The sequence below is a fragment of the Bos mutus genome, chromosome 26 (genome assembly GCF_027580195.1).
Source record: "Bos mutus isolate GX-2022 chromosome 26, NWIPB_WYAK_1.1, whole genome shotgun sequence".
Taxonomy (NCBI): domain Eukaryota; kingdom Metazoa; phylum Chordata; class Mammalia; order Artiodactyla; family Bovidae; genus Bos; species Bos mutus.
The window spans coordinates 17,408,612-17,432,267 of NC_091642.1; the positions used below are offsets into that span (position 1 = coordinate 17,408,612).

Here is a 23,656-nt window from a genome sequence, read left to right on the forward strand (position 1 = left end):
CTGTCCTCAGTCTTCCCTAGCATCAGGGTCTTTTCCAATGAGTCGACTGTTCACATCAGGTGGCCATAGTATTGGATCTTCAGCATCAGTCCTTCCAATGAATATTCAGGGTTGATTTCCTTTAGGATTGATTGGTTTAATCTCCTTGCTCTCCAAGGGATTGTCAAGAGTCTTCTCCAGCAGCACAGTTTGAAAGCATCAATTCTTTGGTGCTCAGCCTTCTTTATGCTCCACCTCTCACATCCATATATAACTACTGGAAAAACCATAGCTTTGACTATATGGACCTTTGTTGGCAAAGTGATATCTCTGCTTTTTAATAGGCTGTCTAGGTTGGTCATAGCTTTTCTTCCAAGGAACAAGGGTCTTTTAAATTTCTTGGCCGTAGTCACCATCTGCAGTGATTTTGGAGTCCAAGAAATATATCATTACCAAAGAACTTCTTGGAAATATTAGTTTATTAATCATAAGTATCTCCACCTCAGTCTGCAAACAGATTATTTTCCACATTTTAAATTATGTTTTACTTATACTGGCCTTTTTATATTTAGGTTAATTAAAGAAAATAAGAAGCATCAGGAACTCATCTTAGACATTTGTTCAGAAAAAGACAATTTAAGAGAAGAACTTAAAAAAAGAACAGAAACAGAGAAGCAGCATATGAACACAATTAAACAGGTAAAAAGACAAAAATCTTAGAAGTCTGTTCTTAAATACATTCCTGAAAATTTGTATATAAATCGAAGTTCTGTAAATTAAATCATACTTTAAATGCAGAAGATTGCTTGGTATGTGACGCATTCTCTCTTATGAAATGGGAATCCTAGCCTTATCTTTCTGTTTTATGTAAATTAATATTTTTATATGATATGTGTGGCAGTATTCTATCTATAATAGATATCTGAGAAGGAAAGACAGTTTGTTTGGCAGTCAAATAGATTGTTTCAGAAGAAGCAGTATATACCTAAACGTTTGTATCTGGCCTTAGAAGGTTTTACAGCTTATGCATACGTGCATGCTAAGTTGCTTCAGTTGTGTCCCACCCTTTGTGACTCCATAGAGTGTAGCCCACCAGGCTCCTCTGTCCATGGGATTCTTGAGGCAAGAATACTGGAGTGGGTTGCCATTTGCTTCTCCAGGGGATCTTCCTGACACAGAGATTGAATCTGCGTCTCTTAGATCTCCTGCATTGGCAAGCAAATTCTTAACCACTAGTGCCAGCTGGGAAGCCCTTTTAAGCTGATAGTTCAATGTAGTTCTGTTCTTAGTATTTTATAAACTATACTGAAGGCTGACTCTCTTACTTCAGATTTTATCTGGTTAGCTAGTTTCCCCAAGCCTTTCCTTTCCTTTTTTTTTTTTTTTTTTAATGTACTGTGATGCTTGGATCAGCAAAGTGCATATTCTAGACTGGTAGCTCAGCCGCTCTTTATCTTTTTGAGCTGCCTTTTTTTTTTTTCCCCCTGGTAGCTCAGCTGGTAAAGAATCGCCTGCAATGAAGGAGACCCCAGTTCAATTCCTGGGTCAGGAAGATCTGCTGGAGAAGGGATAGGCTACCCCCTCCAGTATTCTTGGGCTTCCCTTGTTGCTCAGCTGGTAAATAATCTGTCTGCATTGTGGGAGACCTGGGTTCGATCCCTGGGTTGGGAAGATCCATCCTCTGGAGAAGGGAAAGGCTACAACTCCAGTACTCTGGCCAGGAGACTTCCATGGACTATATATATAGTCCATGGGGTTGCAAAGAATCAGACATGACTGAGTGGCTTTCACTTTCACTTTTCTTCTGTGGAAAAGGTTAGAAACATGGTAGCCTTAAAAGTCTTTCTTTTTGCCTCATCTTTCACAGAAAGCTGTATAATGAAAATAAAAGTAAACAGCTGGTAGTACCATAATGAAAAGTTAAACCAAGTTTCACTTACTTACACTTTGTTATACTTAATGAAATTATACTTAATCGGGAAAGTTTAATCCTGATTTGTGTGTGTGTGTGTGTCATCTACCACATGTAGACCAAATTTAGAATTTTAAAGTGAAGGTGCCTTAATTTTAAAGTGTGGGGCTGAATATGAATTTTGGTAGACAGATCACTGCTGATGACCAGAAACTTCAGAATAAACAGATGGAGGCTAACCAGAGCTGTTCTTTTCTTGAACTTGTTAGTGGTTGTGCCTTTTTAAAGGAGAAAATTCGATTGACCTTTCTTTTGCTAGCCAGTATAGCAGAGTTTTCTTTCCTAATTTTATCTTTGAATCTGTACCACTTAATATGGCTGCCTCTAGCCATCATGATATTGGGCATGTGAAAGGTGGCTAGTCCAAATTCAGAGGTGATGTAAGTGTGAAATGTGCACTTCAAAGACTTAGTACAAACAGGGGTAAAATGGCTCAGTTTCTTTAATGTTGACCACCTGTTGAAATGATATTCTGTATACATTGGGTTTAATAAAACACTTATTTCACCTGTTTCTTTTTACTTTTTAAAATGTTGCTACTAAAAAATTGGGCTTGTATTGTGTTGGACAGTGTTGTCATAAGGAAAAGTAGTACATGTGTACTATATGTAAGCTAACATGTAGGGTTTTTTATAGCAGTTTCATTGATATATAATTCACATACCACTTAATTCACTCATTTTAGTATACGGTTTGGTGGTTTTTAGTTGTACATTTTGTCACAGTTCTAGAAAATTTTATCACAGGAGAAAACTGCAAGCCCGTGGTAGTCACCCCTCATTTCCCTCCAGCCCCTGTCAGCTGTCTCTCCTCAGCTCTAGGGGACAACTACCTACTTTCTGTCCCTCTATATATTTGCCAGTTCTGAATATTTCATATAAATGGAATCATATATGCTTCCTTTTCCTTCATATAAGTGGAATCATGTAATATCTAGCTTCTTAGTGTAATTTTTTCAAGATTTCTATCAAGTTGTGGCTTTTACAATATTTAAGATTAGGGTTATGGGTTAGGTTTATAGATTTATGTCTACCATTTTTGAGTATTTTATGTCTATAGTTTCTTTATGTCTTTTTTGGTATGTTCCTATTTTGTTTCCCTATTCCTCACTTACTGCTTTATATTGCATTAAGTAAATATGTAACATTTAAATTTTTTTCATGATATTTTAACTTTTTTGAGTTATTGATAATTACTCTAGAGCTTACCATCTTTCTTCTCAGAGTCTGCTTCAGATTTATACTGACTTAATTCTAATGATATATTGGCACATCATTAATGTTTACTTTTTATGTCTATGGCTGAAGTATATTCTTGAATTCTTTATGCTCATATATATATAATTTATATTTATTTGAAATGTTAGTGGTCTGTTTGTTATAGATATAAAAATAATCTGGAAATAATTTTCTTTACAGTTGGAAACAAGAATAGAGGAACTTAATAAAGAAGTTCAGGCTTCCAAAGATAAAGTATTAGCTCAAGACATTGCAGCCAAAAATGCAATTCAGCAATTACACAAAGAGATGGCCCATCGGATGGAACAGGTATTTTTCAAATCATCATTATCATTAACTTTCTGTTGACTTTTTGTTTATTTAACCCTGTTAGATAATTTTAGACGTTAGTGTGTATTAGGAATAGGATTTTAAAAATACTAAAGCATTACATAAATGTATGTTAACTACAAAAAACTTCGACTCTTATTTCTGTGATTCTTTACAATATGCTGACCCTGAGCAATAGGAATGTTACATGCTTAACACTTATACTATCAGTTCTCAAACCTTTTATACTAATTAAAGAAAAATATAGAGGATAAGACATTAAGAAATTGATAGCTTTAATAAACCCAAACATAGTTTCATTAAAATAACTGTTAGAATTAGGATTATATTTTAAAATAAAAACAGAATGATAATAAATTGTACACAATAACAATTCAAACAGTAAAACATGTCTTCTTCCAAACCTTTTCTTTGTATGAGGATAAAGAAACTTGTTAATATAGTCCCTGCTGGTCATTTTCCCAGAACACAGGGCAGGCTAGGAAAGAGTGGAAAAGTGATCTGAAGGCATAAACAGAAAATAGCATCTGTATTAGCCAAAGGAAGTGAAATAGGAAAGGGAAGAAGCAGATGTTAGTGATATTAATTTGTTCATCGTATCATTTCTTTTTTATGATTTCATGACACGGGTCCCCAAAATGTGCAAAAATCAAAAAATAAATTGGTGATATTGTAGGAAAATATTATTTGTTTTAGTTTATTTTTACTTTAAAAACCATATTTTATTAATGCTAGATACTTTTTTCAAAGGCCAACAAGAAATGTGAAGAGGCACGCCAGGAAAAAGAAGCAATGGTAATGAAGTATGTAAGAGGTGAGAAGGAATCTTTAGACCTTCGAAAGGAAAAAGAGATGCTTGAAAAAAAACTTAGAGATGCAAATAAAGAATGTGAGAAAAACACTAACAAAATTAAGCAACTTTCTCAGGAGAAAGGACGATTACACCAGCTGTATGAAACAAAGGTATCACTTTTGCTGTTGTACCTTACCTGAAGCTTATTCTCTTTGCTTTTCCTTATTTAATCAAATAATCATAAATTAACATGGTTCAACCACTGTTAAACATAAAGCTGTTTTGTTAGTTTACCTTCAAAGAATGTGAATGCTTTAATAATTACAATATCTTGTTAGTCACTGCAAAACGTTTTTGCTGTGAAAACATGAGAAACTGACACATGTTGTTTATTAGATCTTTTTTAAAACTTTCTTTTAAAATCTACATGTTGTAGAAATGACTTCATGCTTCAAAGGAAGATTTTACTTTCGTAAAAGATACACAGGAAAGTGAAAGTCACTCAGTCATGTCCAGCTCTTTGCGACCCCATGGACTATACAATCCATGGAATTGTCTAGGCCAGAATACTGCAGTAGGTAGCTGTTCCCTTCTCCAGGGGATCTTCCTAACCCAGGGATCAAACCCAGGTCTCCCTCATTGCAGGCAGATTCTTTACCAACCTAGCCACCAGGGAAGCCCAAGACTACTGGAGTGGATAGCCTGTCCCTTCTCCAGGGGATCTTCCCAACCCAGGAATCGAACTGGGGTCTCCTACATTGCAGGCATATTTCTTTAACAGCCGAGCTACCAGGGAAGCCTAGTTTTTGAGCGAGAAGTATAATTGACCAGAATTTTAATGTAATGCTCATAGAATAGGATTTATATTTTTCTTGCAGAAAAACATGTTTTTAGATGCTGTTTAAAGAGATTTAATTACTGAGCTATTCAGAGCCTTTGCTTTTAACTAACAGCCTCATGGCATAGTTTTGTGTCCAGCAGGTTATCATTTCTTGATAATCAGTGTTATTTTCTACTAAGTTTTAGTTTAGCAATGTTGTCATTGTTGTCAGTAATTCTGGCAAAACCAATTTAATTTACATTTCACCTTATGTTAGCCTTTTGGGAAGCACCAGAGGTGTGCTTATACTCACAAAACATAATAGTCGGTTAAAGTATAAATGTTAATCATCTTATATCTGTTCATTGGTTTTAGGATTTTTACTTTCCTCTTATGATTTAAACTTTAAATCAGTTTTATCGCTTGTAAGCCATAAAGTGCTAGCCCCTGGATTGCACTGATAATCTTGAGATATGAAAGACACACAAATGATTGTTGGTTGTTTAAATGAAAAATATGACCGAGTGATATTATTTTAGGAAGGTGAAGCTACTAGACTCATCAGAGAAATAGACAAATTAAAGGAAGATATCAACTCTCACATCATTAAAGTAAAATGGGCACAAAACAAATTAAAAGCAGAAATGGATTCACATAAGGTAAGTACTGTAACACAGTGGAAAAACTATTAGAATCAGTTTTAAGAACAAATATAGCAATAGTTATTAATCAGGCATAAAGCTTATTTTAGTGACTCCTGTAGTATAGCTTGAGCCAAAATATTTCGTGATTCAGTTCAGTCGCTCAGTTGTGTTCAACTCTTTGTGACCCCATGAATTGCAGCACGTCAGTCCTCCCTGTCCATCACCAACTACCGGAGCCTACCTAAACTCAAGTCCATTGAGTTGGTGATGCCATCCAGCCATCTCATCCTCTGTCATCCCCTTCTCCTCCTGCCCTCGATCTTTCTGAGCATCAGGGTCTTTTCAATGAGTCAGTTCTTCGCATCAGGTGGCCAAAGTATTGGAGTTTCAGCTTCAGCATCAGTCCTTCCAAAGAACACCCAGGACTGATCTCCTTTAGGATGGACTGGTTGGCTCTCCTTGCAGTCCAAGGGACTCTCAAGAGTCTTCTCCACCACCACAGTTCCAAAGCATCAATTCTTTGGCACTCAGCTTTCTTCACAGTCCAACTCTCACATCCATACGTGACCATAGGAAAAACCATAGCCTTGACTAGATGGACCTTTGTTGGCAAAGTAACGTCTCTGCTTTAGAATATGCTGTTTAGGTTGGTCATAACTTTCCTTCCAAGGAGCAAGCGTCTCTAAATTTCATGGCTGCAATCACCATCTGCAGTGATTTTGGAGCCCCCAAAATAAAAGGCTCTCACTGTTTCCACTGTTTCCCCGTCTATTTCCCATGAAGTGATGGGACTGGATGCCATGATCTTCGTTTTCTGAATGTTGAGCTTTAAGCCAATTTTTCCACTCTCCTCTTTCACTTTCATCAAGAGGCTTTTTAGTTCCTCTCCACTTCCTGCCATAAGGGTGGTGTCATCTTCATATCTGAGGTTATTGATACTTCTCCCATCAGTCTTGATTCTAGCTTGTGCTTCATCCAGACCAGCATTTCTCATGATATACTCTGCATATAAGTTAAATAAGCAGGGTGACAGTATACAGCCTTGACGTACTCCTTTTCCTATTTGGAACCAGTCTGTTGTTCCATATCCAGTTCTAACTATTGCTTCCTGACCTGTATATAGGTTTCTCAAGAAGAAGGTCAGGTGGTTTGGTATTCCCATCTCTTTCAGAATTTTCCACAGTTCATTGTGATCCACACAGTCAAAGGCTTTGGCATAGTCAATAAAGCAGAAATAGATGTTTTTCTGGAACTCTCTTGCTTTTTTTGGTGATCCAGCGGATGTTGGCAATTTGATCTCTGGTTCCTCTGCCTTTTCTAAAACCAGCTTGAGCATCTGGAAGTTCACAGTTCACTATTGCTGAAGCCTGGCTTGAAGAATTTTGAGCATTACCTTACTAGCGTGTGAGATGAGTGCAAATGTATGGTAGTTTGAGCATTCTTTGGCATTTCCTTTCTTCGGGACTGAAATGAAAACTAACCTTTTCCAGTCCTGTGGCCGCTGCTGAGTTTTCCGAATTATGAAAAACTACTTTCTTGCATGATTTATATGTTAAATTAGATGGGATTTTTTAACTTTGGCTTTTTAAAATGTATTGATAATGATTTGGCTGCACTAGGTTTTAGTTGTGGCATTTGAAATCTGGCTCCCTGGCCAGGGATCAAACCTGGGCCCACTGCACTGGGGGTGTGCAGTCTTAGCCACTGGACCACCAGGGAAGTCCCTGTTATCTCTTTAAATAATTCAAGTTTGTAGAAATGTTAGTTGCAAGGAGATGGACACGACTGAGCAACTTAGCACACATGCAGGAACTGTTAACCTTTGGATATTTGTATATAATATTATCAGAGAAAACTGTAGGGATAGGTGTCTATGTTCAGTTCAGTTCAGTCACTCAGTCATGTCTGACTGCTTGAGACCTCACAGACTGCAGCACACCAGGCCTCCCTTTCCATCACCAACTACCAGAGCCTACCTAAACTCATGTCCATTGAGTTGGTGATGCCATCCAACCATCTCATCCTCTGTCATCCCCTTCTCCTCCCACCTTCAATCTTTCCCAGCATCAGGGTCTTTTCAAATGAGTCAGTTCTTCACATCAGGTGGCCAAAGTATTGGAGTTTCAGCTTCAGCATCAGTCCTTCCAGTGAATATTCAGGAGTGATTTCCTAGTACGGTGACAATATACAGCCTTGACATACTCCTTTCCGTATTTGGAACCAGTCTGTTGTTCCATGTCCAGTTCTAACTTTTGCTTCCTGACCTGCGTACAGGTATCTTTAGGGGCAGGTCAGGTGATCTGGTATTCCTATCTCTTTCAGAATTTTCCACAGTTTATTGTGATCCACACAGTCAAAGGCTTTAGCATAGTCAATAAAGCAGAAATAGATGTTTTTCTGGAATTCTCCTGCTTTTTCGATGATTCAGTTGGATGTTGGCAATTTAATCTCTGGTTCCTCTGCCTCTTCTAAATACAGCTTGAACATCTGGAAGTTCATGGTTCACATTCTGTTTTAGCCTGACTTGAAGAATTTTGAGCATTACTTTACTAGTGTGTGAGATGAGTGCAATTGTGTGGTAGTTTGAGCATTCTTTGGCATTGCCTTTCTTAGGAATTTAAATGAAAACTGACCTTTTCCAGTCCTGTGACCACTGCTGAGTTTTCCAAATCTGCTGGCATATTGAGTGCAGCACTTTCATAGCATCATTTTTTAGGATTTGAAATAGCTCAACTGGAATTCCATCACCTCCATTAGCTTCGTTCATAGTGATGTTTCCTAAGGCTCACTTGACTTCACACTCCAGGATGTCTGGCTCTAGGTGAGTGATCACACCATCATGGTTATCTGGGTCAATAAGATCTTTTTTATAGAGCTTCTCCATCTTTGGCTGCAAAGAATATAATCAATCTGATTTCGGTATTGACCATCTGGTGATGTCCATGTATAGAGTCTTCTCTTGTGTTATTGGCAGAGGGTGTTTGTTATGACCAGTGCGTTCTCTTGGCAAAACTCTCATTAGCCTTTGCCCTGCTTCATGCTATACTCCAAGGCCAAATTTGCCTGTTACTCCAGGTATGTCTTGACTTCCTACTTTTGCATTCCAGTCCCCTATTATGAAAAGGACATCTTTCTTGGGTGTTGGTTCTAGAAGATCTTGTAGGTCTTCATAGAACCGTTCAACTTCAGCTTCTTCAGCATTACTGGTTGGGGCATAGACTTGAATCACTGTGATATTGAATGGTTTGCCTTGGAAACGAACAGAAATCATTCTGTCGTTTTTGAGATTGCATTCAAGTACTGCATTTCAGACTCTTTTGTTGACCATGAGGGCTACTCCATTTCTTTTAAGGGATTCTTGCCCACAGTAGTAAATACAATGGTCATCTGAGTTAAATTCGCCCATTCCAGTCCATTTTAGTTCTCTGATTCCTAAAATGTTGATGTTCACTCTTGCCATCTCCTGTTTGACCACTTTCAATTTGCCTTGATTCATGGACCTAACATTCCAGGTTCCTGTGCAATATTGCTCTTTTTAGCATCAGACTTTACTTCTATCACTAATCACATCCATAACTGGGTGGTGTTTTTGCTTTGTCTCCATCTCTTCATTCTTTCTGGAGTTATTTCTCCACTGATCTCCAGTAACATATGGGGCACCTACCGACCTGGGGGGTTCATCTTTCAGTGTCCTATCTTTTTGCCTTTTCATACTGTTCATGGGGTTCTCAAGGCAAGAATACTGAAGTGGTTTGCCATTCCCTTCTCCCGTGGACCACGTTTTGTCAGGACTCACCACCATGACCTGTCCGTCTTGGGTGTCTGTGTTGACAATGGTCAAAGGTTAGAGAATGGTGGGATTCTGAGCTAATTGCTGATCCACAAATGAGTGTTAGGCAACTGCTGATATATGGGCAGTGGAAGAACTGCCAGAAGGAATAGGAGCAAGAATCCTTAGGGTTCACACTGGGATGGCTACACACCGTTTAAAATTGTATTTGACGTACTGGAATGTCTCAGCTGCTACGTTCTGAATGAATGGAGTGAGTGCCTCTGTGTGTCAAGCTCTGCTTTAGTTATTGATGATATAGAAGTGGGGGGGCTACAGATAAAGTTCCTTTATTTCTCCCTCCTCTTGTTGAGCTAATATTCTCATATTTTAAAAAACAGTATTTGAAAAAGCCTTCAAATGTTTATATTTTAAAAGTCACTGTTTTAATATAAGCCAAATTATTATTAAAAGACCTGCAACTGAAAGTATGTCACTAGACACTTAATTGTGTAGTAAATTTATCAAAAAACAAAGTGACATATAGGAAGTGGTATCTGAAGTGTAGATGGAATTTATATCAAGAGATGAAGGGAAAGGCATTCCAAGTGGAGGAACAAGATAAGGAGAAAAGGGAGATTTGGTGTTTGGGAAAACCAGCCTGACTAGAACAGAAGATTCATGTTAAGTATTCCTTCATTAATTTGGTATTTATTACATGAACAGTTCATATGTGAATACTGAGCTAGCTGTAAGCCAGAACTGTCTTCTCAGTAGGGAAGCATGTAATGAGCTACAGTAGAAAGTACCATTTGTTCCAGTGTCGGCGTTCCCTGGATTCTATCTGTGGGAAGGCAGAATAGCAGCTTCTGTCCCTTCCTAAAGGGAACCTGCCAGGAGAAGATGATACCTAAATTTTCATTAGAAATCCACGTGGTACCCCAAATATGGCACTGTACGGGTACTCTGGTGGAGAACGTTGAAGTTGAAGGGTAGGGCTGTACTTGGACAATCACTACAGGAAGTCCAGCAAGGTAAGAAAAGAGAGAAGGGAAGAAGCGGGTGGGGGAAAAAAATATACTGCCTTATAGACAGAGGAAGGCTATTGAAAGAGTCAGGAGTGGATCAGAACTGGAATAGGTAAGTCAGGAATAAGAAATTAGAAAAAGCAGCTGGATCTGATGAGAAAGTCTTCCATGCAAACCATCCGAATGGCTATTTTAATAGAGTGGTGAGGAAGAGAAACCAAATTGCAGCATGAATCTGTAAAAAAAAAAGTTCTGAATAGGTACCTTGGCCATAAAACAAAGAATCGTCTTTTATGTGGGTCTACAAAGAACTGCTTAAACATTTTGCATTTTTGTCTTTTCAAGTTAGTAACTTCTACTGATTTGCTGAAAACTATCAAATTTGACTTTATTCAATGACTTGATCAATCAGCTGTGCAGGCCACATTAGTTTTTTGTCAGAAGTGCAAAGTATTGTTACTGGAATAGTTTCTGACTCCAGTGGCAGTGCTGAGACAAGAACTTTCTCTACTCTCTGGCCATGGTTCTCACCAGTCATCACATCACCATGCCAGCCTTGTTGCTGTCTGTAAATTAAAAAAAAAAAAAACCGTTCCTCCAGCATAGGGAAAATCCAGTTCCCTCCTGTGGGTTTCTTCTTGCGTGTCCCCTTTACTTTAACACAGAACACTTCACTGCTGACTCCTTTGGTTACCAGTGTGTGGAGGCTTTTCCCTTAGCAGTTGTGTGTGACACCAGCCGAGTGACCTACAGTTGAACTCACTTTGATATTGTCTATCCAGAGAGAGTGTCAGTCCCACAAAACCTCCCCAGCCTGCCACTTCAGACGCCAGGCCTGGGCCCAGGCTATGAGGGGTTTCAGGAGCTCTGTCAGGAATTGGGGGCAGAGACCAATATCTATTTTCTGTCATCTCACACTATCTTTTTGTCAATGCAGGAAACCAAAGATAAACTCAAAGAAACAACAACAAAATTAACTCAAGCAAAGGAAGAAGCAGATCAGATTAGGAAAAATTGTCAAGATATGATAAAAACATATCAGGTATGCTAAAGTTTTGAATAGATTTATTTATAACAAGTTATAACAAGTTTTAGCAAATATTAATACTCTTGTTTCATAAATTTTTGTATCTGTAGTATTTGAAGTGTGGAGTAGATTTTCTAGGGCAGCTAAATTAAATGCAGGCTATTTCCTATGTTAAAATACTTGCAGCTTAAATAGAAATCTTATTAGAAAAGTTTTTGGACAAATAAAAACACTGTAAAACTTTAGAAGAAAGATGAGTACAAGGAAATGTATAACTTAGAAAAAAAAAAGCCCACTCTGTATAATATGCATATTAAATACTCTCTTCTGTTGTGCAAAATTGATATATTTAAAATATTTAATGCAGTCATCAATTTTAGATGCATGAGCTGTGTATTTTATGATTAGTAAACTTAATTGCAAAAGCCGTCTTCACATTTCAAAGCATAAAACTTTAAAACTTGCCATACTTTTGTCATTTCTTTTCCCTTAGGAGTCAGAAGAAATTAAATCAAATGAGCTTGATGCCAAGCTTAGAGTCACAAAAGGAGAACTTGAAAAACAAATGCAAGAAAAATCTGACCAGCTAGAAGTGAGTAGCTCTGTATTTGTATACCTTAGATGGTGTAATATTGAAGGAGAGAAACAAGTGCTTATTGCCATCTACTTTTAAGGTCTTTTAGAAGGAGCAGGCAATAAATGTTAGATCTGGTTTAGCATATAATGATTTGTGGTTTCTTTTGAACTTTTAAAAAGATGCATCATGCCAAAATAAAGGAACTAGAAGATCTGAAGAGGACATTTAAGGAGGGCATGGATGAGCTCAGGACACTGAGAACAAAGGTAATTCAGTCTGTAGTCATGACCCTAGAGGACGGGTAAACAGCTTTCATTTAGTCCTCATTCTGATGTTTAAATGTTGGGGGAAGGATATTTATATAGAAATAATCTAAAATCAAGAAGTAGCGTGTCAATTCCCTAGCAACAAAATTGACTCTTAGATAAATAAAAATGTCTTCCATTTCAGTCCCTTTAAAGTGTTTGCCAAACATTCCTGTCTCACAGCACATTTGCTCTATCTGTAACTTGTCCTTGGACCTCTGATCTAAAGGCAGTCTTACTAGCAAATTAATTGGGAAGATACATGGGCTTTAGAACTATGTCAGAAAATAATAGAAAGACTGTACATTTCTCTTGAATATATTTCATAGTCTTGTATACAGGTTTAATTTTTAACAGTCTCCCAAGTCTTTTCCAGTGTTTATGGTCCTTATAAGAATAGTATCCCTTTTAATATGTGTCAAATATGCTATCATTGTGTATGTTTCATTTACTTAGAAATAAGCTTTTAGGTAACCGTCTTGAATTTATGATCACTTAATTTTTAAAGTGTCTTTCATGTGCCCTTCTATTTTTTCTTTATGCCAGTACTTTGAGGTAGGTAAGGGAAGGTATATCCTCTTCAGATGAGAAAATGGAGGTGCAGCAAAAATGAAGTGGCATGCTAAAACTGCCATGACTAAATCATGAGAAATCTGAGACTGAAACACAGGAGTATTAACTTCTCGCTGTATTTTCTTCATGTTAATTAATACTGCTTCACAATTCAGCTCAGGTTATTAAAATATAACCACTATCTGAAATAGCTAATAAGGAACAAGAAAATACTGTTTTGTAGTTTAACTTGCTTATGATTATTTGATAGGTAAAATGTCTAGAAGATGAACGATTGAGGACAGAAGATGAATTATCAAAATATAAAGAGATTATTAATCGCCAAAAAGCTGAAATTCAGAATTTGTTGGACAAAGTGAAAATTGCAGATCAGATACAGGAGCAGCATCAAAGGTATAAAATGAGCGACTTCTGTTTGTGCTAATCAACAGGCTTTTTGATTCTATCTAAGTTGGTGTTTTTAAATGCAGTCATTGCATTAAATAAGAATAATCTTATATTTTACTAGGCAAAAAAATTTTTAATTCCTATCTTCATTTGAACTGTTTTGGATTATTTTTGAGGTTCCCAACACGCTTCTAAAAATCAAAGTTTATATTCTTATGTAAACATTGGCAGTAATTATTTATAAGACAGAATGGATTGTGGGGTTTTTTTTTAAATCCATTCCTTAGCTTTCAAATTCTGTTACTTATACACAGTAGTGTTTCTTCTAAAAGGTAGATTTGTATCTCTGTCTATATCTTTGCATGTATGTAGCTTGCAATCAGGAGGTAACATTATTCCTTGGCTTCTTATAACACCAGTTAGCTGAGTTCTGCTTAGGACTTGACAAAGCCTGGATTCAGACTGGATCCAAATATCTTCTTTGTTATACCCTACCAACACCCAGGCTGCTGAGTGTTGCTGAAGAGATCTTCACCATCATCCAGATGCTGCTGCTATAAATTCATGGTTAGCAACCTCAGCTGGGACTACTGCTGCACCCGCAGTCCTACCGTATGTCCTTAGAGTCTTCTCCCCCATCTTCTTAGCGTCTGTTCCAAACCATACTGCTTTCACAGTAATCTCCTCTCTCTCCTTGCCCTTTACTCTTGGCAGAAAAAAGGGGGCTGTCAGGTGACACCTCTCAGCCTCTTGCCGTCAGTCCTGTGAGCTTGCCTGCGTCTGCAGTCGTTTTTCTTTTCCTTCTGTTTTTGTGCAAGAAATGTTCCTATTTCTGAATCGAATTGTGGTCTCTACTTCTACTGTGGATCCCACGCTCTTCTGCCTTCTCAGGGTCTTCCTCGATTATTCCTTCTTTTTCCTTTATCTCTTACGTCCCTCTTTTCACTGTCTCCCTCTTTTCTTCTGTCTACATTTAAATGTTGCTCCATCTTAAAAACTTCAGAAATCCTGTGATCGCCCTTCTCCTTTTCTTCACAACCACATCTTTATAGAATCATCTGTAGCCCTCCTCCCATTTGTGTGCATCCTTTGCTCTTCTATTTCTCTCCATTTTCTTCAAGCTTCCCCAACGTACTGTTACAAACTGCTAATACATCCTTAAATAGAGTAGATACTTCCCAGATTAAGCCATGCTTGAGTTCTCAGTATGGACACACTCAGCCCCTTACCTTTCTTGACATGCTCCATTCCTTTGGCTGAAACCAAATGAATTTCGTTGTGCTCTCCTGGTGTTCCTCCCTAACTTTCTAGCCAGTCTTTTTTTGTCTCCTTGGTAGCCCTCTCTTTCTGTCATTAAGCTGTCTTTTATTCTTATTTTATTATACCCTTGGGCGATCCTAACTCTTCCTGTAATGTATTGCAGAACCTTCAAGTTATTATCTTTAACCCCTTTTGCTGAGCTCTAGACATGCAAATATCAAAGACACCTCAAACTTTTTAACATGTCCCAAACTGGTTCATCTGTCTTGCCTGCAAATACATTTCTCTGATGTTGCTGAGATGAGTGATGAGTGTGACATCCAAACGATTTTCCAATCCAGAAACCTGGGGATTACCCTTGGCTCTTCTATCCTTTCCCTCAGACGTCACCAGTCACAAAATATTTCTGATGCTAACTCATTAGTATCTTTCAAGTCCATTTACTTTTTACATCCCCATTGCTACTACCATCATCTAAGCCATTATCAGCTCTCATCTAGAAAACTGCCACGGCTTCTAAACTGTTGCTATTGTTGTTGTTTGCTTACTTCCCTTTTAGTCAGTTTACTACAGTGTAGTTAACATGATCTTTTTTAAAAAGGAAGTCTCAGACCTTTCAGTGATTCCCATTGCCTCAAGAATTGCCTAGTGAGTTCAGATGCCTTAACATGGCTTGGATGATCATTAGTAACATCACTTCTCCTCCTGTGCGTTCTCCTTTTTCATTCTGTATTTTAGCAGTAGTTGGTTAACAGACGTGGATTAATTGTCTCCTAGGTGTGGAGCCCTGTGTAAGTGCTAGGATATAGGACAGTCTTTATCCTCATCAGTATTGAATATCTGTCTGTTAGTATCAACAAGACGTCATTCTCTCGTTCCCTCCCCAGCTTTGCACATACTGTTTCCTCTACCTGGAATGTGTTGTCTTCTCCCACTCACTCCTGCTTCTGCTCTTACTCAGGAATTTGCACTCTGGCCCGCAGGGCATTCCAGTGCACTGCCTTTTTTTGTAGAGAAACTCTTTTTGGGTGCACAGCCACTGTCACCCCTTATGTGCTGTGTGGCTGCTCTCACACGACCGTGGCTCCGTTAGAACAGCTGCAGCAAAGGCCACGTGCCCCAGGAACAGGATGTTGTTTCCTGTCTGGGTCTTTTATAGGAAAAGCTTGCTAACCCTTTAAGTATTACTTTAATCACTTACACTCTGTGCTTTCATCATCAAAAATGTTTTTTCACAGTGCTTGATTAAAAGCTCTTTGAAACCAGGAGTTAGATCAGTCTTGCTTATTATAGCTCTTAGTGAGCTCTTAGTTCCTAGCATATATTAGGTGTTCGTAGTGATCCAAATAAATATTTGAATGAATGAATAAAAGTACCTTTATAAAGCATTTCAATCAATGAAAATTCTCAAACCCTTAATGTCCTTTAATAGTTAATTTTTTTTCTGAAATATAAACTTTGTTTTTTAGAGGTAAACAAGAAATTGAAAATTTGAAGGAAGAAGTGGAAAGTCTTAATTCTTTGATTAATGACCTACAAAAAGACATCGAAGGCAGTAGGAAAAGAGAATCTGAGCTACTACTGTTTACAGAAAAGCTCACTAGTAAGAATGCACAGCTTCAATCTGAATCCAATTCTTTGCAGTCACAGTTTGATAAACTTTCCTGTAGTGAAAGTCAGTTACAAAGCCAATGTGAACACATGAAACAGACAAATATGAATTTGGTAAGTATTAGTGTACATTTAACTTTTAAGGCAACACAGCAAGAAGCACAAATTAAATTTCCCTAAAGATGTAAACCTAATGGTGGATGATTAAGCTCTTTTTGGTGGGATAAGCACAGACTTTCTGATAATTTCCGACGCTTTGAGAAATGTCAGTTTTTCCTTTCAACTTATGTGTTTTTTAATAAAATTTCTCCCTAACATTGTTATGAAGAAGTATTTCACTTTTGAAAGTAAGAAAACCAGGATTTTTGTCATTCCTAACTGGAATTACCATGTATTTCTTAATAGGACTTTAAATTTCTGTATTTTTATAGCTTAAAAATGGTTTAATATTTCCAAGTTGTGAGGGGGTCTTAAGTTACTCTTAAAAATAATTTAAGACTTTAGTCCAAAACTACAGAGACCTATATCACATGTTGTTTTGCTTGTGTGAGGTGGCAGATGCATTAATATATCACTCCTCCCCTTCTGCCCCCACCCCACTTTACTGCATAAGAAATTTGAGGAACACAATAAACAACCTGGTAAGGAGTGATGATAGAAGAATTTACTACCAAAGGGCTTGTATTTTTAAGGTTTTAAACTCTGGGCAGTAATTAAAACATATCAAAAATCGGTATTTTTATTTTAATATTTAGGGAAGTAGATTGTTAAAAGAAGAAGAACTGCGAAAAGAGGAAGTCCAGGCTCTGCAAGCTGAACTCACTTGTAGACAAACTGAAGTTAAAGCATTGAGTACCCAGGTTGAAGAATTAAAAGATGAATTAGTGACTCAAAGACGTAAACATGCCTCTAGTGTCAAGGATCTTACCAAACAACTTCAGCAAGGTATACAGTTCTTCTGCACTTAGAACTTAAATGTTCTTGTTTCTTTTTGTTGAAGGATTTATAGAAAAAATATATTTTACATTAGTTTCTCCCACATTGAGTAGAGCTGTAGGTTCTTTTTAATGTTCATAAACCAAATGACTAACTTTGTTTCATAAATAGTTTAAAGCATGTTCTATGCTAAAATACATTTGTTCACAGGATCACAGAATAGAAGAATGGGGAAAGTGCCTTCCAGGACAGCAATGTCTAGACTTTGTTAATCACATGTTACTATCAATGAAAAGCATTTAAGTATTCGTTCTCCAATTTGTAAATTGTATACATGTATTACTCTATTTTATGCACATTAGAAAAACATGAAAAATATAAATTTAAGAAGATCAAATTAAGTAGAGTGCTAGTATTTTCTGCCTACACTTGTCTATGAATTGTTATGTACAGCATCTAGGGTACCTGCACCCACCTTGATGACCTCTAACTTAGAGATTGTTGAATCCTAACCCTAAATTTTAGGGGAAACTGAGATCCAGGAAAGTTATAAATTTCCAGAACACAATGATTGACAGCTAGAACTGGAACTCAAATTTCTGTCATTTAAAAATGTATACAGTTATGGAGTCTGCTATGTGATTGGATACGCACATGAATAAGAGATAGTCTGACGTCCTGTTCTCTACTACTCCCCACTGTTTTATTTGTATTAAAATAGGGTCACATAAAGTAAAATGGTAAAAGAGACTTAGCATTTACTTAATAGAAATATATTCAGATACTTGCCAGAAGAATTTAGTTTTCATAGATGTAATTGAAGGGAAATTTGGGGGGATTTTCTGGTACTGTGGAGTTCTTTTAAATCTTTCAGGACTCCAGAAGTTAGGTTCTGTGTACCTAAGTGATGTCAGTATTGGTTGTTATCATAATATTATTTCCATGTACTTTGTATTTGACCTGTGCGTTTCTAGATGTCATTTTATGTGAATGACCCTACAGACCTCCTGCTGAAAGTATGTATTCAAGAAATTTCTTTTGCCGCTTATGCCATTTTGGCCTAAGTGACTTTAGCAGTTAAAATCAGAGATAGTGGGGGCAGATGGTCATGATTGTTGTCACAAGTAATCCATTTCTTTTCCTGCAGCACGAAGAAAGTTAGATCAGGTTGAGAATGGAAGCTGTGATAAAGAAGTCAGCAGCATGGGAAGTCGTTCTAGTTCATCAGGTAAAAACTAATGCTTTTATAGTTGTTTTTCAGTGATTAGTTATCAAAAGAAATAGCATTTTTTGTTTTACAAGGTATCGATATGTTTTTCTTTAATTTTGAATTATAAAAAGCAGTGGTTATATACAATTACTTTGTAAAAGATACTTCCAGTTAAAACATTTAAGTTGTAATCATTACGCAGGATTCTAAGTGTGTCGTGGGGTTCTGTACCACGTCTCCTTACCTCCTTTTCCTTACCTGCTTTTTCATTCTGTGCAACAATTTCTTCTTCCATTTTTCAGTTCGGATTTGTAGCCATCTCTATGAAGGATATGGTATAGCATGTGTTCCGTTTTCTTTTTAATTTTATATTGCTTTTAACACCTGAGACCTAATGGGGTGGGGTCATCATCATATTTCAGATAATATATATATGTATGTATTTCTGAATCTTTTTGCTTTTTCATGGTAAATATGCCTCTTGTTGAGTCGCTTAGTCGTGTTCAACTCTATTTGCAACCCCATGGACTGCAGCCCCTCCAGGCTCCTCTGTCTGTGGAATTCTCGAGGCAAGAATACTAGAGTGGGTTGCCATTTCTTTCTCCAAAAATGCCCCTAGTTTAAAACAAAAATTAATAGTCTATAAATTTGATTGATAGCATTGTGAGAATGATAATTAGCAAAATGTCAGCATATTTATCATATTTGGAATGCTAGGAACCATGCTGAATGCTTTAAACATATCTACTCACAGAATAGTCATGTGAGGTAAGTGTTGTAATTCCCATTTTATAAATGAGGAAACTTAAAATTCAGAGTGGTTCCATCAGTTCAGTTCAGTCACTCAGTCGTGTCCAACTCTTTGTGACCCCATGGACTGCAGCACGCCAGGCCTCCCTTTCCATCACCAACTCCTGGAATTTACTCAAACTTGTCCATTGAGTCGGTGATGCCATCCAACCATCTCATCCTCTGTCATCCCCTTCTCCTCCTGCCGTCAATCTTTCCCAGCATCAGGATCTTTTCAGATGAGTCAGCTCTTTGCATCAGGTGGCCAAAGTATTGAAGTTCCAGCTTCAGCATCAGTCCTTCCAATGAATATTCAGGACTGATTTCCTTTAGGATGAACTGGTTGACTTCAGCCATGAAATTAAAAGACATTTGCTCCTTGGAAGAAAAGTTAATGACCAGCTTAGACAGTGTATTAAAAAGCAGAGACATTACTTTGCCAACAAAGGTCTATCTAGTCAAAGCTATGGTTTTTCCAGTAGTCATGTATGAATGTGAGAGTTAGACCATAAAGAAAGCTGAGCTCCAAAGAGTTGATACTTTTGAACTGTGGTGTTGGAGAAGACTCTTGAGAGTCCCTTGGACTGCAAGGAGGTCCAGCCAGTCTGTCCTAAAGGAAATCAGTCTTGACTTTCCCCAGATCCACAGTGACAGAACTCAGACTCTAGAGGCTGCATGCCACAACATTTTCACTGCCTCCCAGGAGTTGCACAGTAGGGGAAAAACATCATCAACTCTTATAATAGTGGAAAAATTGTATAGTAGAAAGAACATGGGTTTGAGATTACACATAGGTATTTAGATCCCAGCTCTACCATTTACTAGTATAAGAGTTGGGAATACCAGACCACCTGACCTACCTCTTGAGAAATCTGTATGCAGGTCAGGAAGCAACAGTTAGAACTGGACATGGAACAACAAACTGGTTCCAGATAGGAAAAGGAGTACATCAAGGCTGCATATTGTCACCCTGCTTATTTAACTTATATGCATAGTACATCATGAGAAACGCTGGACTGGAAGAAACACAAGCTGGAATCAAAATTGCCAGGAGAAATATCAATAACCTCAGATATGCAGATGACACCACCCTTATGGCAGAAAGTGAAGAGGAACTAAAAAGCCTCTTGATGAAAGTGAAAGTGGAGAGTGAAAAAGTTGGCTTAAAGCTCAACATTCAGAAAACGAAGCTCATGGCATCCGGTCCCATCACTTCATGGGAAATAGATGGGGAAACAGTGGAAACAGTGTCAGACTTTATTTTCTGGGCTCCCAAATCACTGCAGATGGTGACTGCAGCCATGAAATTAAAAGATGCTTACTCCTTGGAAGGAAAGTTACGACCAACCTAGATAGCATATTCAAAAGCAGAGACATTACTTTGCCAACAAAGGTCCGTCTAGTCAAGGCTATGGTTTTTCCTGTGGTCACATATGGATGTGACAGTTGGACTGTGAAGAAGGCTGAGCACCGAAGAATTGATGCTTTTGAAGTGTGGTGTTGGAGAAGACTCTTGAGAGTCCCTTGGACTGCAAGGAGATGCAACCAGTCCATTCTGAAGGAGATCAGCCCTGGGACTTCTTTGGAAGGAATGATGCTAAAGCTGAAACTCCAGTACTTTGGCCACCTCATGCGAAGATTTGACTCATTGGAAAAGACTCTGATGCTGGGAGGGATTGGGGACCAGAGGAGAAGGGGATGACAGAGGATGAGATGGCTGGATGGCATCACTGACTCGATGGACGTGAGTCTGGGTGAACTCTGGGAGTTGGTGATGGACAGGGAGGCCTGGCGTGCTGCGATTCATGGGGTCGCAAAGAGTTGGACACGACTGAGCGACTGAACTGAACTGAACCTTGAATAAGATAGTATTACTTAACTTACATCTACAAAATGGGATTGGAAAAAAATATGTCTTTGTGGGATTAAAAAAGATTAGAAGTTCTTCTCAACGGATATTGGTAAAAAGAAATAGCCACCATTTACTTAGTGCTTACTGTATGCTGCTCTAAGCTCTTTGGACATAGTAACTCATTTAAATGAGGATAGCAGTCCAGTGAGGCAGATCATACCATGGTTCCCGGTTTTAAATGATGTGACTGTGATACAGAGTCCAGAGTCACAGAGCTACTGGGAGGACCAGCTCCAGAGCTTCAGCTACTGGTTATATTCTGTCTTGTGACTTTTTTCTCTTTCTGTGTGTCTCTGTTTAATTTTGGTGTCTTGAGTTTCTCATTTCTCTATTGCCACTTCATATTTCTGTTTTTTAGACCCTTTTTTTGTATCATCAGTCTATTCAAAAACAAGAACTCAGGTCAGATATGGTCAGATATGACTTGAGTTCTGTGCCCAGCTCTGTTAGATTGAATATTTGAAAATGATAATAGAAGAAATAATGCCTGAGATTAGAGTTGACTCCAGACTAAGTACAATAAGTTAAATTTTTTTTTTGGTCTTAGGGTCCCTCAATGCTCGAAGCAGTGCAGAAGATCGATCTCCAGAAAATACTGGGTCATCAGTAGCTGTAGATAACTTCCCAGAAGTAGACAAGGCCATGCTGATTGAGAGGATAGTAAGGCTGCAAAAGGCACATGCCCGGAAAAATGAGAAGATAGAATTTATGGAGGATCACATCAAACAGCTGGTGGAAGAAATTAGGAAAAAAACAAAGTATGTATTTTTTTCCTCTTTGTGTGTTTGCTTATGGCTGTGCTGGGTTTCCGTTGTTGCGTGCCAGCTTTCTCTAGTTGTGGGGAGCCGTGGCTCCTCTGCTTGTGGTACTTCGGCTCCTCGTGGCGGAGGCTTCTCTTGTTGCAGACCACAGGCTCCAGGGTGCGCGGGCTTCAGCAGTTGTGGCACACGGGCTTAGTTGCCCCTTGGCGCGTGAAATCCTCCCAGACCAGAGGTTGAACCTAGGTCCTCTGCAATTGGCAGGCGGATTCTTAACCCCTGAACCACCAGGGAAGTCCCAAAGTGTGTGTTGTTATGGTACTGGGGTCTGTGTTCAGAATACCGTTATTCATACGATCAAGTTACTGAGTTCAAAATCAATTATATCAAGAGCCTTTCTTTCAAAAAATGGTTTTAAAACTATGATCATATAGTTCTCAATCTTTGATTGGTCACTTAGTTTTGTTCTAGGTTTTGGGAATACAGAAATGAAAGAAGGCATAGGTTTTTCCTTTAAGGTGATATAGAGTTCAGTAGGTGTTAAACTTGTTTACTAGAATAACTTTGAACTTAAAAATAGATTGTGCTCTGCTTAGCTTCTTATTTTCAAGCTGGTGGTTCTAAGAGATAATGGGGTTGTGGATTATCATTCCTGTTGAGCAGGACACAGTGAGGTATTACAGATTTAGGGGAAAATTTGCCCATGACTTTTATTAAAAAAATTTTTTTTTACGTTACCGAAGCCATTCTTTTTTTCCACACATTTATTTGTATTTTTTTGTGTTTGTCTGTGCTGGGTCTCTGTTGCAGCGTGTGGGATCTAGTTCCCCTACCAAGGATTGAACCTGTGCCCCCTACATTGGGAGCATTGAATCTTAGCCACTGGACCACCAGGGACGTCCCTGCCCATGACTTTTAAAAGAAAAAGAGGACAACACAAGTTTTAAGTTTAGTGACAAGAAAATAGAAAATATTAACTGAAACTGGAACATAAATTGTTCATATATTTTGATTTACATTAGGAAAAAAATAGAGCCATGTTTATATATCTTAAATCTAAATACCATGTTTTAACAAAAATGGGATCATTTGAAAAGCCATCTGAATAAGAAAAATTCCCTTATTTTCTAAAAACTGCTAAGTTGCTTCAGTCATGTCCGACTCTTTGTGACCCTATAGACTGTATATAGCCTACCAGGCTCCTCTGTCCATAGGATTCTCTAGGCAAGAATACTGGAGTGGGTTGCCATGCCCTTCTCCAGAGGATCTTCCCAACCCAGGGATTGAACCTGAGTCTTTTATGTCTCATTGGCAGGCTGGTTCTTTACCACTAGCGCCACCTGAGAAGCCCCTGTGTTCTAATATAGTTCTGTTATTAACCTAATAACGTAATTATTTTATTCATCATCTTTACACTTATGATTAGTTCACTCTTGAAAATTGCAGTGTTTATAAATTCTGCAGGAACATAATTGTCATAGTGTTTTATTTTACAGAATAATTCAGAGTTATATTTTACGAGAAGAATCAGGCACACTTTCTTCAGAGGCATCTGATTTTAACAAAGTGCATTTAAGTAGGCGGGGTGGCATCATGGCATCTTTGTACACGTCCCATCCAGCCGATACTGGATTAACATTGGAACTCTCTTTGGAGATCAACCGGAAACTACAGGCTGTTTTGGAGGATACATTGCTGAAAAATATTACCTTGAAGGTATTTGTATTTCTCATTCACT

General features: G+C 38.0%; 1 protein-coding gene across 4 annotated transcripts in view; it reads left to right on the forward strand.

The window, feature by feature from the left end:
• Positions 1-23,656, forward strand: part of CCDC186 (coiled-coil domain containing 186) — a 46,622-nt gene that overhangs the window by 18,136 nt on the left and 4,830 nt on the right. For all 4 annotated transcript variants that reach the window (XM_070363935.1, XM_070363936.1, XM_070363937.1 and 1 more), the window contains 13 exons: positions 552-678; positions 3,370-3,498; positions 4,270-4,482; positions 5,672-5,791; positions 11,511-11,615; positions 12,094-12,192; positions 12,357-12,443; positions 13,306-13,448; positions 16,172-16,427; positions 17,069-17,258; positions 18,397-18,477; positions 21,708-21,918; positions 23,415-23,634. In XM_070363935.1, the coding sequence (XP_070220036.1) occupies positions 552-678; positions 3,370-3,498; positions 4,270-4,482; positions 5,672-5,791; positions 11,511-11,615; positions 12,094-12,192; positions 12,357-12,443; positions 13,306-13,448; positions 16,172-16,427; positions 17,069-17,258; positions 18,397-18,477; positions 21,708-21,918; positions 23,415-23,634 (1,981 nt within the window). The remainder of the gene's footprint in view (positions 1-551; positions 679-3,369; positions 3,499-4,269; positions 4,483-5,671; positions 5,792-11,510; positions 11,616-12,093; positions 12,193-12,356; positions 12,444-13,305; positions 13,449-16,171; positions 16,428-17,068; positions 17,259-18,396; positions 18,478-21,707; positions 21,919-23,414; positions 23,635-23,656) is intronic.